The following is a 16,250-nucleotide window of genomic DNA, read 5'->3' on the forward strand; positions in this document are numbered from 1 at the left end:
GTTTTATAACAGAACCAAGGGTGAGGTCCTATATCCATTCGGCACATAACGTTAGGAGTGGGGCTGGTATGCTTAGTGAGGAATACGAAGACGCCGACCACCTGTTGGTAGGAAGCAGTGGGGGAGAAGAAAGAGATGAGGAAAGAAATGTTGTATACAGGAAGAAGGCAACAATGAAGCTGTTCCTGCAGTGAGAAGAACCAAATGCCAGCAAACAGCCCATCAAATTCGAAAAAGTATAGAAAATATTGAAAAAGAAATTGAATTTGTCTAAAACAGCGATGGAAACTGCATCTTCATTGCACGGAAAAGACAGTGATGATCAAAGACTAAGACAATGGAAAATTTGTCACTTCCCAAGGTCACTAACAAAAATGACAAATTTGTGTGGGAAAATCACGGGGCAGCAAGCAAACACACCATTAGAGTCAGCCTATTCCTAGGTAATGCTGAACAGGGATACACAATAAAAGAAAGCGAGCTGCTGCACGATTGAACTCTTAAAAAAAAGAGCGCTCATCAAGACAACCGTGTGGCCATCTTGGCTCAACTTTTGAGGGCTTTTGAGGGCTGCTCAGACAAAGAGGCCATTTACTATATTGCCTGGTGAGATGGGAGCGCTGTATGCAACCCTTCAGTACTCGCACTATTAGGTGTGACTTGAACGAACAATGGTACTCAGCTTCAAGACACCCCAACTTCCCGGTGTTTCACTGAGAGTGCACTGCAACAAATGCCAGAGATGCAGAGGCAAAAGTGTTGTAGTCATGCATTTTATGGGGCTAGTCTGGCTGGATCTCTAAAAATATTCTTTGCTTTCAAGACACTGCCATTCTGTGGTTTAGTAATTCTTGTTCAGCTATGGCTGTTTAAAAGCAGTTTCATATTTTCACAAAAAGTGCCCCTAACTGCATGGTGCATCATATATGATACGCAAAAATATTTTGTTAAAATGCAGCAACAAGTTAGTTTTCTGAAAACTAAGGTTGGTATGGGCCTTTTCGTCTCAAATAGAGCCAATTTTTGTAAATAAAAAATAAAAATTCATGAAGCAAGGGGTTAAAATAGCCATTCAATGCAGAGCTGGAAGATGGAACACAAGCTCACGGACAACAGCACAAGGACAGGGCAATAAAAAGACGTTCTCTCAAAGTACTAGTGTAGCTTTTTCTTTGTGGAAGGGTAAGGGGATTGGGTGAGCTAGGTGTCTAGTTCTTGGAGGCTGCGACAAGGTGACAGCAATGACTATGCTACTTCTAAGAAGGCGATACCAATTTGGGAAGTGGGGCTTGAAGTTCAGTCAGTCCCACTGAAGTGCTAACATGCAGCCTGAGAAACGAGCACTGCAGATTATTCACCCAAGAGACTGATGAGAAATGTAAACAAGGACACCTATGCAAGACAAACCATATCGAAGCATGCTCTCCAATAAAGCGTGCAACGAGTTCAACCACCTCTGTATAAACCTCCCATAGTGTGAGAGTCATAAAACGCAACTGCATATACAAAACTTTTGCAATTTTGTATTCCAGAAGTTTGAGCGCCCTAGACGCATTTTTTAATTCCAAAAGTGAGACCATGAAGATCCAGCAACAACGACTGCCATGTTTAAATGCTTCTAGTGAGGTCATGAACAGATGCTAGCTGCCATGTTGTTCAAAGTGTCGGCTCTGATAAGCTGCCTGAACAGTGCTTGCATTTCCGCCTGTAAATGTAAACTTGCGTATAAGCCGTCATGCCTCCTAATGACTAGCGAGCAGATTAATCAAAGGAGCGCATTGAGTGTTGTGGAGTGAAGGCCTGGTTCTTGCTCCACATCCACCTATGGTGTTATCGCCAGGATCTATAATTACGACGACGATGGCAACAGCATGGGCGGTACAGTGAAGACCACAACGATGCCAAAACATTGCAAACATTCTGAGGAACCTTCTCTCGATCGAGAAAATTGCATGCGATACCTACTTATAAAACTTAAGGAACTCCAAAATATGTAAACACGGCTAACTTTGAACACAATGCAAGGTTTGCTGCATTATACAGCTCAATTTGCTGTCGTGTGCAGTACTGTAGTGCAATTATGCTTCACAGGCGTCTTAGCGAAAGGTCCTGTTATAGGTGAACCTTGAATAATTTTTCTTTGTTATGCGAGTAAGTTTGCGAAGGGTTCTATGCTTAGGCCTTCGCTAACCTTGATTGATAAGTCACTTATCTTTGAACAGGGTATGTGTGAGCAGAGCCTGCAAGATCAGTTGCTGCTGATGGGTCCAGTTACAGTCGTTTGACTTCGGGACGTTCGTCTGTATAGTTTACTTTCGCCTGTATAGCGGCGTACTTTAAGTGTGCTAAAACCCACATGCTTTTTCAATGCTTCATGCATGTGTCATAAGCTGTTTCATGAGGCAGTACATGATCGCGAAGCTTGTTTGGAAAGCAGCAGCCGCAGGCGGGCTGCTAATAGAGGCACGTAGCGAGATTGAGAGGAGATGAGGCAATGTAACGTGTTTTCTTTATTTATGCATGAGATATGTAACCAAATTTGGTGCAAATATGAAATGCTATGCTCATTTCAGGAATGCATTTTGTTTTCAGCTATACCTGGCACAGTTCTTGGGTAATTATAATTAACACCCTCTTCAAATCACCCCAGGATCTTGAACAATTAGGTAGGAAAGGCGGAAATTTTATATGCCAGCATATTCACAAAGCCCTGTTCTCTATGAAGGCGCTATTACTTTTTTTAGATTCTCAGTATATATGCATGCCTAGTTACATGAAAACTTGTCTTACAAAAGTAACTAATATTCTACTGCACGTGTAGGAAAAAAATAGAGGTTTATTACACTCCTCAACAACTCAGGAATCGTGTGCAACAAATAGAATCATTCTATTTCCATTCATTACGAATTTACGAAGGGGTGAGTGATGCAAATCACAGAAAATGTGAAGGATCAGAAAACAAACCTTTAAGATTATTCCCTCTTTTATGGCCTCTTCACTTTCGCTTTGGTTAAAGAAATGCGGCACTGAAATCAACGAAACCTCTGATCTCTCATCGTAGTGATACTATGATGGTGGTGCTCCGTCGTCGGCAACCCGCGGAATTCGCGACGTGCCAGGACCATCAGAAGCGCAATAACCTCATCAATTTTCGACGACCACACATCTAAAAAGCGTAATTTTATGAATCTCTACAGAATATTTTGCAATAACTTTTCGTCACGAAACAGAGGAGACACCAGGGCTTGGAAAGAAAATATTTTCAGGAGTCAAAACTTTTCGCCAGGTCGACCAATTGAACAAGGGGAGAAGTTGTCCTGGCTGGTGCGTGACGGCGGCTAAAAACATCGCTTACGCGAGAGAGGAGATCGGGGACACGATTGACGCTATCCCCACTTTTCACACAAGAAATTACCAAGTTGAAAGCATCAACCACTGCTCTGATTCCAAGAAACTGAAAACGGGCCTACAAGCCTTTTTGAAAACCCGCGCTCACCACCTCAACGCGACGCCACTCCCTGGCCTCTTGCTTACCGCGAGCACGCTAGCGACTGCAGCGCCACCTCGTTTGTTTGCAAACATGGAGGAGGTCTATAGCAGCATCACTGCACGCCTGAAGATAAGCACAGTTATTTGCTCAGAAAATGTACTAGTGAAACATGCAAGAACTGGTCTTTTCAGCAACACACAATTTCCTTGCCATCCAAGACACTGCAACTGCCCCAAACATGCTACCTGAAGGAAAGAGCTTCCATTAAAAGTTTTTCAACAATATGAATCGCATAACAGTTGGAAGATGCAGCAAACAGCAAAGGAAGCTTAAACCTGCACTTGGCTGCACGACAAAAGAAGCATGATTGCTCCACTGATATCATCTTAGGTTGTGTGACTTGAAGTCAAATTACCGACGGAATGTAGGGCTAAAATGGGAAAATCTGAAACACCTGCCTTATACGAAAAGAAAATTCAGGGTTGATGTATATTAGTGCTAATACTCTTCTGCAAAGTTTTGCTATTCTCGAACAGTTTTAATGAAAGTTAGAAATACCGGAAGGAGAAAGAGTATCTAACTAGGAAAACTACAGTTTTTAAAAGTATCAGACATTGCCTCATTTTTATGCAATACATGAGTCCAGAAAGACCCCTAGTAATTTATGAACTTATGGCAAGTAAAAATGTTCCCCTGAAGGGTCAACTTCACTTTGTAGTACAAAAACACTCATGTCAAATTTTTTTCTATGAAATAAACAGCCATGATCACAAAAGCCCACAGCTGAATTCCATACGCACTTTTCATGCGGAAAGCATGCTCAAATAATGTCTCCTCCTTCCTGTGTCAGAATGATAGTTCTCCTGGTTGGGCAGCTCATTGAAAAAAAAGTCCTGACAAAAATGGGCTGTTCCAAAGGGTACAATTTCATTTCAAGAACTTAAGCTGAGAGACAGTTCCTAAATTTGCTTTGAAAGCTTAAATTTCACTCCACATTTTCATTAAAACCTCCGAGATAGGGGTGTGCAGATATAGCACTTTTTCAAAACAGAAACGAGTGCAAATACTGTAGCTAAAAACCAAATCGAGTATGAATTGAATAGAACTACATCTAATACAAATCAAATAGTTTAGAATATTGGCTACTTCTGCAAATATTCATACAAATGAATACAGCAGAATATCATGATACGTTCTTGGTTCGTATGCTCAAAATCACAAGCAATAAAAATGTCTCAGAGTTACACTGGTCAATTCGCTCCCGGATGACAAGACTTCCTGGCTACTAGTATGCCCAAAATTTAGTATAATATGTTATGTATAATATGTTTAGTGACCAACAGCACATGTACAAATGCATGAAAGCGTCAAACCTGGGGTCATGCACCATTAAGAGCTGGAATGCAGCTGCGGTCACCCACCATGGTGGCTAAGAGGTCAAGGATCAAGAAAACAAAAACACAAAGCAGCGCACTAACATATCAGACGACCGCATCCTCGGGGACACTGCATGGAGAAACGCAGTGGCTTCTTTGCAGTGTCTCAGGACAAACAGGTAGAGTGCCAGGAGATTGTAACGATGCGCTAACAAACAAGTATAAGGGGAAGCCACTGCAGGGGCTTCCTCGCAATGCATTGGTGAAAATGGGTGAAGCATCCAAAAACAACGAGACACCAGACACTTTTTCAATTGATATTGACCGACAGGATGCATTGCAAAGTTTCTTCTGAGCTAAGGATGACGCCACCATGTTTTGCCTCCAAGGGCCCTTTGCACCAGAAAGCCAGTATCTGTCAAAATTGGCAAAGAAAAAAAATTAAAAAAGCCGCCGCCATGTTGATGCCGCAGCGGAGAACGGCTGATAGGCAATGAAAGCCGGATGATGCATCATGAGATTCTGTTCATAGCCCAGCAATTCGAGTACGTGAATACAGGGGAACGTTTGTCTTGCAAGGTAGTTTTCTGCATAGTATTTGTCTTGGGGCTAGAGGTCTCAGCGTGAATGAGAGATGGATGTTGACGTTGTGAAAGGCGAGAAAACAAACACAAAAGTAAATCGAAACAGCAAAAAAAGCGCAAACCAACTGATTGTGACGGGGGAGGAAGGGTGTTTCCATGGGACTTGTTGAAGGTTGTTGGGGCTTTTTGAGGCGAGAAAGTGAGAAGCCCTGTACTTTTTTACTATGGTAGAAATCAAAGCTGCAGCAATGTACATAGTCCAATAGTCAATATATTGTATATAGTCGCGTAATGTCCCCACATTTTTTTCCAGAAAAGTTGACGTCAATTTGGGGGAAGGCTCATTATGCGGGAAATAAGGTTCAGCAGTTTTTTTAGGGGAGAGTCGAAATTTCATATGCGTCCACCCGCCTGCCCACTCGTCCGTCCGTCCGTCAACAAAAGCACGCGGTCAGATGTATTCGTGTCGCCAGTGTTTAGCATTGTTCACTTTGAAAGGTGTTTGCTGTATCACAGTGCGTGCGATCCAACGATTTTGTTATAGCCAGCGGCAATGGGAAATCATGGCGAGATAAAGCGAACATGCTGAACACCAGCCCTCAAGGTCAGGTGCGTGCTGTACGCGAGACTGGAAAACACGCACGCACGCACGCACGCACGCACGCACGCACGCGCACACACACACACACACACACACACACACACACACACACACACACACACACACACACACACACACACACACACACACACACACACACACACACACACACACACACACACACACACACACACACACACACACACACACACACACACACACACACACACACACACACACACACACACACACACACACACACACACACACACACACACACACACACACACACACACACACACACACACACACACACACACACACACACACACACACACACACACACACACACACACACACACACATGCTGGAGGGTGAGGGGCTAGGCATTTTCGCTCACGCAATCTCGAGCTTACCAAATTGCTTGGCAGTCTGAAGGTCCTACTTCCTTCATAGCATTTCAGTGTAGAGGTTGTTTTATAGGGTTTTGGTCTAAACTGCTACACTCCTCTCAGATGCTGGAGCGCTTTTTCTAAGCATAGGGCAGCCGGGCGCACAGCAGCACGCTAAGCAAGCCCCCCATTCCACAGGAGCTCTTGTCAAAAGATAAACAAACACGCCACGGTGCTATCAGCGCGCAGCACCTTGGTGCAATGCCAAGCTCTGTGGACGGTGCGAAAACTGAGGAACGCAGTACCAAAAGCTAACGGTTTAAAAAGAAAAGCAAAATCTCAGACAAAGGTAGAGGGTGGGTTCATTATGCGAGTGGGTTCATCAAGTAATTATATAGGGTAGTTAATACACTAGTTAGTATATTAGGACTATGACCGTAATGACATATGTATTGAAAGATTTCCATTTGCAAAATACTGATGATGACAGCAAGTAAACTAGCCCAAATCTCAGGAGATGAGAGGAATGACAGTATGTATCAGCCATGGCCTCCAAAACCAAGCACTGAGGCACGGTTTTCAAAACCTGCCTCAGCACTGCCACATCCTCTAATCATCGAGGTTATATATGAGCATTACGAGCACTGCTATACAGATGGACTGCACTGTGAAGGTGAACTCACCATCTTGCACAGACTGAAAGCAGCTGTGCAGCATCAGAGTGCTACAGCAGAACTCACATGCATTAAAAACAGCAAAAAAATGATGCTTCCAACATGGGCATTCACACCCTGATCAGTCCCTGTGGAGCACCATAAGCATGTTTAGCATACACAGGCAGTTCTTCGAAAAGCGCGACATGCTTGTCACCAGTGCCTCAATAAGCTCCAATTTCCTTTTTTTTCCCTCTACACTTCAGGATGATACTTTGTGGTAAGGTTTTCGAATGGTTTGGACAAAAAAGCCTTGTTTAGGCTAAAAAAAATATGCAACTTTCCATGCAACTATCCATTAAATGGCAAGGACAACCCTGTGGGCTGGTATGTAGCAACAATAGTGGGCTTGTGCAATACAAGCTAGAATCAATATCATGCACCTGCTCCCATGCCAACTTGATTAATAGCTAGGGCTTGTGGAGCTCCTTGAACAAGGTTAATTTATCCAGGAAATGCAAAAAGGAAGCAGCAAAGCATGTTAAGTAGGAAAGCTTTTGCAGAGACCTTGAGCAGAGGTATGAGGTGGTGCTCTTAAAGCAAGGACTATGAACTTACTAATGCTTCTCAGTCCTAACTCTTAGCGATATCTATTGTAACTACAGTAAGAACTTGAGGAAAGCAGGCTGCGCCGCGGAAAGTAGGCCACAAAATAGGCAGAGGAAATTCGATTTGGTTTATGGTTTATGAGGGTTTAACATCCCAAAGCGACTCAGGCTATGAGGGACGCCATAGTGAAGGGCTCCGGAAATTTCGACCCCCTGGGGTTCTTTAATGTGCACTGACATCGCACAGCACACGGGCCTCTAGCATTTCGCCTCCATCGAAGTTCGACCGCCGCGGCCGGGACCGAACCCGCGTCTTTCGGGTCAGCAGCTGAGCACCATAACCACTGAGCCACCACGGCGGCTCCGCGTTTGGAGCAAGCTCATAACCCTAACTAGGGGGTTACAAAACACCTTAAAGGGGCTGCGAAACACTGCCTGGGGGAATACCGGCTATACTTCAGGTGGGTTCTTTATGTCACACAGATGCTGTCTTAAAAAGAATTACAGGAATCGATGCACAGGAACGGGAGTTATTCAGTGAAGAAATTTCAAAATACAAGCAAACAAAACGCTGCCCTCAACTCGATTTTGGCGGGGCTTCCCACTCCTATTTCGCTCTCCCAATGACGGCACGTGGCGCAACCAATCAAAACAGCCAGCCAGAGAACGTCGCGGAAGTTTGTACTCCATGGTTGCCTGCTCTCTGTGAGACTGGCAGCGTTGTTTCCGTGCCAGAGCGCCCCTGGTGGTGTATTTTTATTTTACTTGCCTTGCAGGGCTTTTATCTAAGACAAACAAATTGTCTTTGTTGATATAATATAAAACGCAGAGAGGTGACAAAATGTTTCTCTATTTATTCACACAATTTGCAGTATATTTACTGTTTGTCCGGTCATCAAGCTCGCGCCAGGTGATGTCATATCCGCTGCTAAAAACCCGCCACTGTGTGGCGACACCATCAGAGCCATGAAGTTGTTTTTGGGGGGACATTAAAATATTAAAAAACGGAATATACGCGGTGTTACCGACGCTAATAGCACCATTATAACTCACTGTATGCAATCAACAGGCAAAACAGTTAACTAAGATTGTGTTTCTGGGCCCCTTTAAAGAGCATAAGTCGTTTGTAAGGGGGAACACAAAAAGTTTTGTTCAGTGCTAGCTTGGCATGGAACAGCTTAGCGATCAGCTCTTGGCAAAAAGGGAACGTGCGCATTTTTCTTCCCCTACCTAAACAAAATTGATAATTTTCAAAGAAAAATATTTTCCTACTCTAACCACAATATCAGAAGAAATAAAAGTAATAAGCACACGGCACGGTTTACAGGTCTTTTATATTTCCATGCCACTGCAAGTTTTGGAACGCATTTCTTGCCGAACATGTCAGGCATGCTCTCACCTCCAAACAAAGACAACTCGCCAAGACGCAACCAAGCAGATTTTTTCATGAGCTGCGCACAAACAATCATTTTTAATTCCTACTTACTGTGCTGAGGTAGAGCCTGAGCAACCAGTGACTAGGTGAAATAACTGCATTTGTCGGGGACGTATGCAATCTTAGTGCTAAACCATGCATACAATAAAGATTTTATTGCCTATAACCTTGTTTTTATTGCACACACCTGAAGCGTTTAGCATTTATGTCCTGCAATAAGCGGGCTTTGAATCGACACTAAATAGTTAGGCATTCTGCAAATTAAAAACACCGCGACATGCACACTACTGTCTGGACACCAAGACCATCAGTACAAAGGGTTAGCTGTGGCAATGTGACGACGCTGGCACTCATTGGAATTTGTCCGCCTGCTGTGACATTACGACTCTGCCACTTGCAGGCTTTTCCTACTTCGTAGTGCACAGAACACACGCATACACACAGTGCAGATATGGGCGACTCAGATTTGCAATGTGCATGCTACCTGGCATCCATGAAGAACGGCATGACATAAGCATGGCCGCCGCATAGTCATTGGCTGCAGAGGCATCTGTGCATGGTGAGATAAACTGACGCAATGGGATGCCTCCGGCACTCACTGGCGTCATCCCTTCATGGCACGGCATTCTGACGCGGCTACCGCAACTTTGTAACAAGTACATTCTACAGAATTCGTGACGAACTGCACAAAATACATGTAGCGGGCTTGCCAAGCTGGTAATCGAGGCAACAGCACATTGCAAAGTGCGAGCAGCCATATTGAAATAAGTTAGCCACTGTGCAGCGACATCATCTATTTGGGTGGCCACGACTGGCAGACGGATGTATACTATTGTGAGGTGTATTGGAAGGCACGATTTTTGCTGCATTAACAAGTTATAACCTACTGAAGCTGAAGTGTCTGAAGCTGTAAGTGGTTTGGTTTCAAATTCTAAGCACCTTTTATCCCCAATGACAAAAGTCAGTACTACCATGTCAACTGTTGTTTTCAATAGTAAGATTTATAAGTTTCTCATGCTCTCAAGAGTATGATTTTGGTTGGGTGACTAGAATATGAAATTCAAGAACACAGAATATTCAACACCCTTTGATGCTCCACTTTTGGATCCTCCATAAGGTATTCACAGCACACTTCTTGCAGTAGCACACGTTTTTGCTTCTGCATATGAACTTTGTCCTGTCACACATGTTCTTCTGAGGTGTGCTGATCTGCACAGAAATACTGGTTTTACACAGCTGACACTTCATGGGTTTCAGTAGTTGCCCACTCTGGTAGATCTGGCATCAGTGCATAATGCCATGTTAGCTAGTAACATGCTGAAACAGTCTTCACCATATAATTTTTGTGAGCAGCTGTATGCATCAACTTGTTCAAATTAAGTTTTGTTCAAATTAACAATATTGCATGTTGAAGTAACTGATTTAAAGGAAGGTGTAGTACATTCAAACAAACATGACTAATGGAGCATGAACACCAGTTCTAATTAATGAAATTCAAATTGTCTAGATTTCACTGTACTTTCCTGCACAAATCTGTACCCTTTAGCCTTATAGTAAAGCTCTAAACTATTCTATTGCCCACAATGTAAGCTACAGCAACCACAAGTGCCAACAATAAAGCAACAGCACCCATGCGATGAGGTGGTAGTGGTAGTTGCAGCAGTCACAGCAGTAACAGTGGCGGTGGTGGTTGGAGTAATTAGTGCCAAGGATTACCTCCAGGCTGAGATGGAACAGCTGACAGATGATGCAATGCTGTCTTCCCAGAAGAGTTCCTTGCACGCCCTGGTTTCCCTGCAGAAAAAAGAGCACCTTGAGCATTCAAATTACAGTTTTCGCAAGTAAGATTCACATGAAACAGCATATGAAAAACCAAGAGACCCTAATGACACCTTAGCCATGCACTTTTCCTTTTTTTTTGCTATTCCGACATTAGAACCTCAATACAGAACAGGTGTTCCAAAAACACACTTTTGCAACATGAGCACCTTCTGTGCTCAACCTGCAAGGTGCTCAGCTCAACATAGGTCCACATTTGATTGCTTGTGGGCCTGCAGCCCTTACCTACAGGCTGAAGTAGTGGAAATGACTGTGGCTCTCAGATGCAATGAAAAGTGCAGTGGTGCAGTCGCTTTATCAGCATCAGCGGCGTGGCCGGGATAGAACCCACGCCTTTCGGGACAGCAGTCGAGCGCCATAACCACTGAGCCACCGCGGCAGGTGGTTGAACATTAAGCTCGTCGTCCTCAGTAAAAGCTGAATATCTGTTCTGCGGCAAGATCCTAAGTTCCTCTACTTTCCATCTCACCGCTAACTCATTAATGGACTACCGCCTCGCTAGTTTCTTCCGTTCCCCCTTCAAGTCTAGGCTAATTCGAGACCTTACCATTGCGTGGTTGCTACAATGCACCTTTCAGAGAACCTACACATCCTGCATAATGCCAGGGTGAGTGCATAAGCCCTGTCCTGTCCTCATCTTTCTGTGTCCTGTTTCAACGCTACGTTTGTTCGTTCAGATTATGAGTGCATAAGTATGAAGTCTCATTTTTAATCTCACCACTTGGGCTCTCCCACGTCCAATTCCTGTTCTCCCGTTTGCAGAAGGTATTCATCCGTAAATTAATTCTCTCTGCGAACTCTACTAATACCTGCCTCCTGCTATTCCTATAGCCTATGCCATAGTCTGCCACTGCTTGGTCTCCAGACTGCGTCTTGCCTACCTTGGCATTGTAGTCACCCATCAGTACAGTGTACTGTGTTTTCACTTTGCTCATTGCTGATTCCACGTCTTCATACAAGCTTTCGACAATCTGTTCCTCCTGGCTAGATGTAGGTGCGTACACCAGTACCACCTTCAGTTTGTACCTTTATGAAGCCAAATTACGATAACTGCCACCCTCTCGTTAATACTATAGAATTCCTCTGTGTTGCCAGGTATATCCTGATTGATGAGGAATCACACACCTAGTTCTCGTCTGCCCACTAATCCACGATAGCATAGTATGCACTCGCCCTTTAGCACTGTATACACGTGTTCTGTCTTCCTAACCTCACTAAGCCCCATAGAATCCCATTTAACCCTTTCACTGCCAGGTTTGTTTACTCACAGCTGCACACACCATGCCGGTTTTTTTTGCATGTTAGTTTCCTGGATATTTTTTGCTAGTAACGCACTAAAATGCTCTGCAGGGCATGTAGACATGTTTATTCAGGATAATCTTATAGATATTAGTTGTACTGAATCAAATCTTCCAGCACCAATCGTGCCTGTCGGATTTCCTCGTCTTACGCGGATTTTTCGGTGGAAGGGGGACTTCATCGCTGACATCACTCGACAAGGCACTTAGGTGGGCTCCTTCCTCGTTCTCATTATCATTGGACTCTGAATTCACAAGCAGTTTTGAATTTCTTTGTCCGTCAAAGCGTGGACAAGTGTGGCACATTGCCTAACATGGCTCCTGTGCGGAAACCAAAACGAAGAGACTCGGATGTGGAAACATGCGTGCTATCTGTTGTGCAAAATTTACCCTACAAGATCTATAAGTTTATAGCGTCTCTCCATAGATGGCGCTACATGTTTGCATTGTTTTTTTTTTACACGAGTATTATCGGGAGCGGCAGGGGGTGAGTTAAAAAGCCAAAACGAGTTAACTCAGGAGAGGCAGGGGGTGTGCATATGAGGTAGCCCGAGTTATCTCGGGAGTGGCGGTGAAAGGGTTAATACACGCTAGTTCCTCGAACAGCACTGCTAGACTAGCCTCACTGGATAAAGTTCTAGTGTTAAACATTGCCAGGCTCAGTTTCCAATGGTGGCTTATCTGGAGCCAGATATGCAAGCACCCTTCGAGATGTTGCCATTACAGTAAATCATTAAATTACCTTCCATGACTCAAAATATTGAGGAAGTCACAAGTTTTTCATGTTGCACAATAAACTCCAATTGGTGGTGGTGTGTCATGGCTTATTATGAAAAGTTTTCGCTATCAAATTTGGATGTCCTGAAATCTGACCTGTGAAAACTCAAAGAAAAAAAATCAGTGAACATTTCCCTTGAAGTAATGTGAAGTGCAGCGATAGATGGTTGTCAAAATTACATGATAACGAGGCAATTACGTGATTACGAGGCAAGTGATACCAATACAATACTTCTGAGACGATGGTATAATGGTAGTAGTACTGGTAGCGTTATACTGTTACAACATTACCAATCGAAGGAAGTCCATCATCCACTGCAATCTGAAGCACTTGCAGTTAAGGATTGCAGGGGGCAGGAGTGAAGGTGCAAATGAATAGGAGGGCAGAGTTAGTGCCACATGATGTTTCATTCAGACCAGCCCCTGCTTGCAGTAATGCCAGGCAAGTTGGCAAAACCTCAATTTTCCAGTCAGTGTGATTGAAACAGCTAGAAGGAAGCCAGAAAATACCACCTCCAGATATGCAAAATTCTTTCATTTTCAGTGATATCAGCGCAAAATATGAACGGGGTCCTGCTGCATTGATATCACTTCAAGGCGCAGTGAAGAGGAATCTGAACTCACTCTACACGTTCCGAGCATTCTTAGAAACTTCGATTTATTGCCCTGCGTGGCCGATTTCTCCAATTAAATCGGATTAACGTCCGGCTCCCGCCTTTATTTTTCGAATTCTCCCCGTACGGTGGGCGGAGTCGACCAACACGTGGAGTGCCTTTCAGCCAGCTGCGTGGAGGCTTGCCGCTCTGCCATCGGTGGAGTAATACGTAGTAATCCGTAGAAGCAAACAGTCCGCGCGTATTTTTATTTCTGCGGGCTTATTTTGTGGCTATATTATCTACGAATGAAACTATTTATTCACGGAAACCTAAAAAACAAAATAAAGAGAAAGCAAAGCCTCCACGGAGCTGGCTGAAAGGCACTCCACACAATGGTCGACTCCGCCCACCGTACGGGGAGATTTCAAAAAATAAAGGCGGGAGCCGGACGTTAATCCGATTTAATTAGGGAAATCGGTTACACAGGACAATAAGTCGAAGTTTCTAAGAATGCTTGGAACGTGTAGATCGAGTTCCCGCAGCAAAAAGAAGAGTTCAGATTCCTCTTCACTGCACCTTTAACCCTTTGTATTCCAGCATCCACATATGTGGCCAAAAAGTAATGCAAGTATCCAAATCTTGTAACTGAAGTGAAGCTCCCAAACTAAAATCAATTATTCGCACCACATGGGCGACGTTTCATAAAAGCCTCCCTAGATAGGAGTAGGTGCTGCGACAGCAACAGCAGCACAGCAGAAAACGTGGAATCCTCCAGAAGTAGTCACATGGAAATGTGCTTGCCTTTTAGTAAATGTTTTCCCAATGTTCCAATCATTCATTAATTTAGTTTCTCTATTCTAACAACAGCAATAGATGCCCTTGCTCATATCCAAATTTTGTTGCAATACTGCAGCGGAAGTTTTGTTGGGGGAATGACTGTCGGCGAGTCCACGTGTGTTATCAGGACTGCAAGGTTACTGCTCTATCTAAGCTGGCATGAGGGTTTGGAAATTCATCTTGTGGAGTTCCAACTACAGATTGCCCCTGGTCTCATGAGCGCAGAAAACACCACATAAGACGAAGAGGCAAGGTGAATCTCCGTCACTGCTGTGTTCAACAGGACGTCAGGCATTCCGGATGCAATAAGGTATGACAGTGTGAACCATCTTCTAGTGAAAGTGCCTGAAACAATGCTCCACATTTCAAGATGCCAAAAAGCAATTGGTGAACAAGGTTGTAATCCAAGAAATGTACAGCATCTTTGTACAGATGAAGATGGACCGGCAAATCGCTTTAACCAGTTTCAAAGGGAATTGACCCAGTACCCCTAGCACACACATTTTTTTAAGGAATAAAATCCAGCTAAGCTAGTTTCTTGTTCCTGTGCCATTCCTTTGGCCTGACGACAGCATCTAAATAGACCAAGTTTCATTTGCATAAGCAGATGCAACACAGAAAACAAAGGGTTAAAATGAAAACTTGCAACAAGCCCAACTTTCCATTCTTTTGCATCTAAAATTTCTTGCAAATGCCCTGTTTCACCGGTTGGTAGACACTCTGTGAACTCGAGACAAAAGCGCAGTTTTTCACTCACTGTGCCAGTGGCTTGCACTGTCTCCTTAGGGTGCCCAACAAATGTGAGCGATGTGAGTGGTGTGGTTTGGGAATGCACTGTTTGTGCTTGGGACCCGCCCCACGTTTCCCCTCTTACTTCTTTACCCAACCTTTGTTTTGTTTTGCTTCCTGTCTTTCATGTCCCACATTTCTGTTACACCTCCCATTTTGCTGCTAGCGAAATAAATGTTCAGTTTTCAGTCAGCACTTTTCTTGTGCCCCTTCTTTTTTCTCACTCCTTCTGCACTGCCATCATTATCGTCGTCGCCACCAGTGGCCTCCTCTATCACTGACCTCTAATTCACCCTGTCCAGCACCCCTTGCGGCCATCTTATCCTTCCAAACTTCCTCGCGTCATCCGCTCCCTGCTAGCTATCTTCTTCTCTTCACATTAGTTACCTTCCCTTAACATTACATGCCCTGCCCATGTCTATTTCATCTTGATTTCAGCTAGGATATCTTTAATTTGTACTTGTTCCCAGACCCACACTGCTCTCTTGCAGTCTCTCAACGTTAGTTATATTTCTTTCCATAGCTTGTTGCACTGTCCTCAATTTAATTTCAAGCCTTTTCATACCATGTAGTACTTACTATGTTCCATTAACTATCTCAACTGTTACCACTATATACATGTGTTTGTTTATCCTTCTCTCCCCAATCTCTTTTGCAGCACTGAAGTCATATTACCACATGATGGTGACAACAGGTACAATCGTAGACAACAAACGATGAGGCTAAAGATAAGCTCAAACAATTCACAGGAAAAATCTGCCCAAAAAACAAACAATTAGGTGACAGTGATAACATGCAACCGCCCTTTGGCCAAAGGGTCCGACCACTGACCTAAACGTGCAATATGATTATGGCGGATTCAAAAGATTGTGCCTCATGTTGAAAGAACTAAGCAATCCAGTATTGAAGAAACAACGATTTATAATTACAATTTGGCATTAAAAATTGCATAAAAAGCCATCTTGCATTGAAACC

The 16,250-nt window shown here is 43.8% G+C and overlaps 1 protein-coding gene across 3 annotated transcripts in view; it reads right to left on the reverse strand.

Annotated features, from left to right (window-relative positions):
* The window catches only part of Nak (Numb-associated kinase), an 89,102-nt gene that overhangs the window by 8,923 nt on the left and 63,929 nt on the right, over positions 1-16,250 (reverse strand). For all 3 annotated transcript variants that reach the window (XM_089581868.1, XM_089581866.1, XM_089581865.1), the window contains one exon: positions 10,856-10,933. In XM_089581868.1, coding sequence (XP_089437994.1) covers positions 10,856-10,933 — 78 coding nt within the window. The remainder of the gene's footprint in view (positions 1-10,855; positions 10,934-16,250) is intronic.

This window comes from Amblyomma mixtum, chromosome 3, assembly GCF_055824585.1.
Source record: "Amblyomma mixtum isolate Tamu chromosome 3, ASM5582458v1, whole genome shotgun sequence".
Classification (NCBI taxonomy): domain Eukaryota; kingdom Metazoa; phylum Arthropoda; class Arachnida; order Ixodida; family Ixodidae; genus Amblyomma; species Amblyomma mixtum.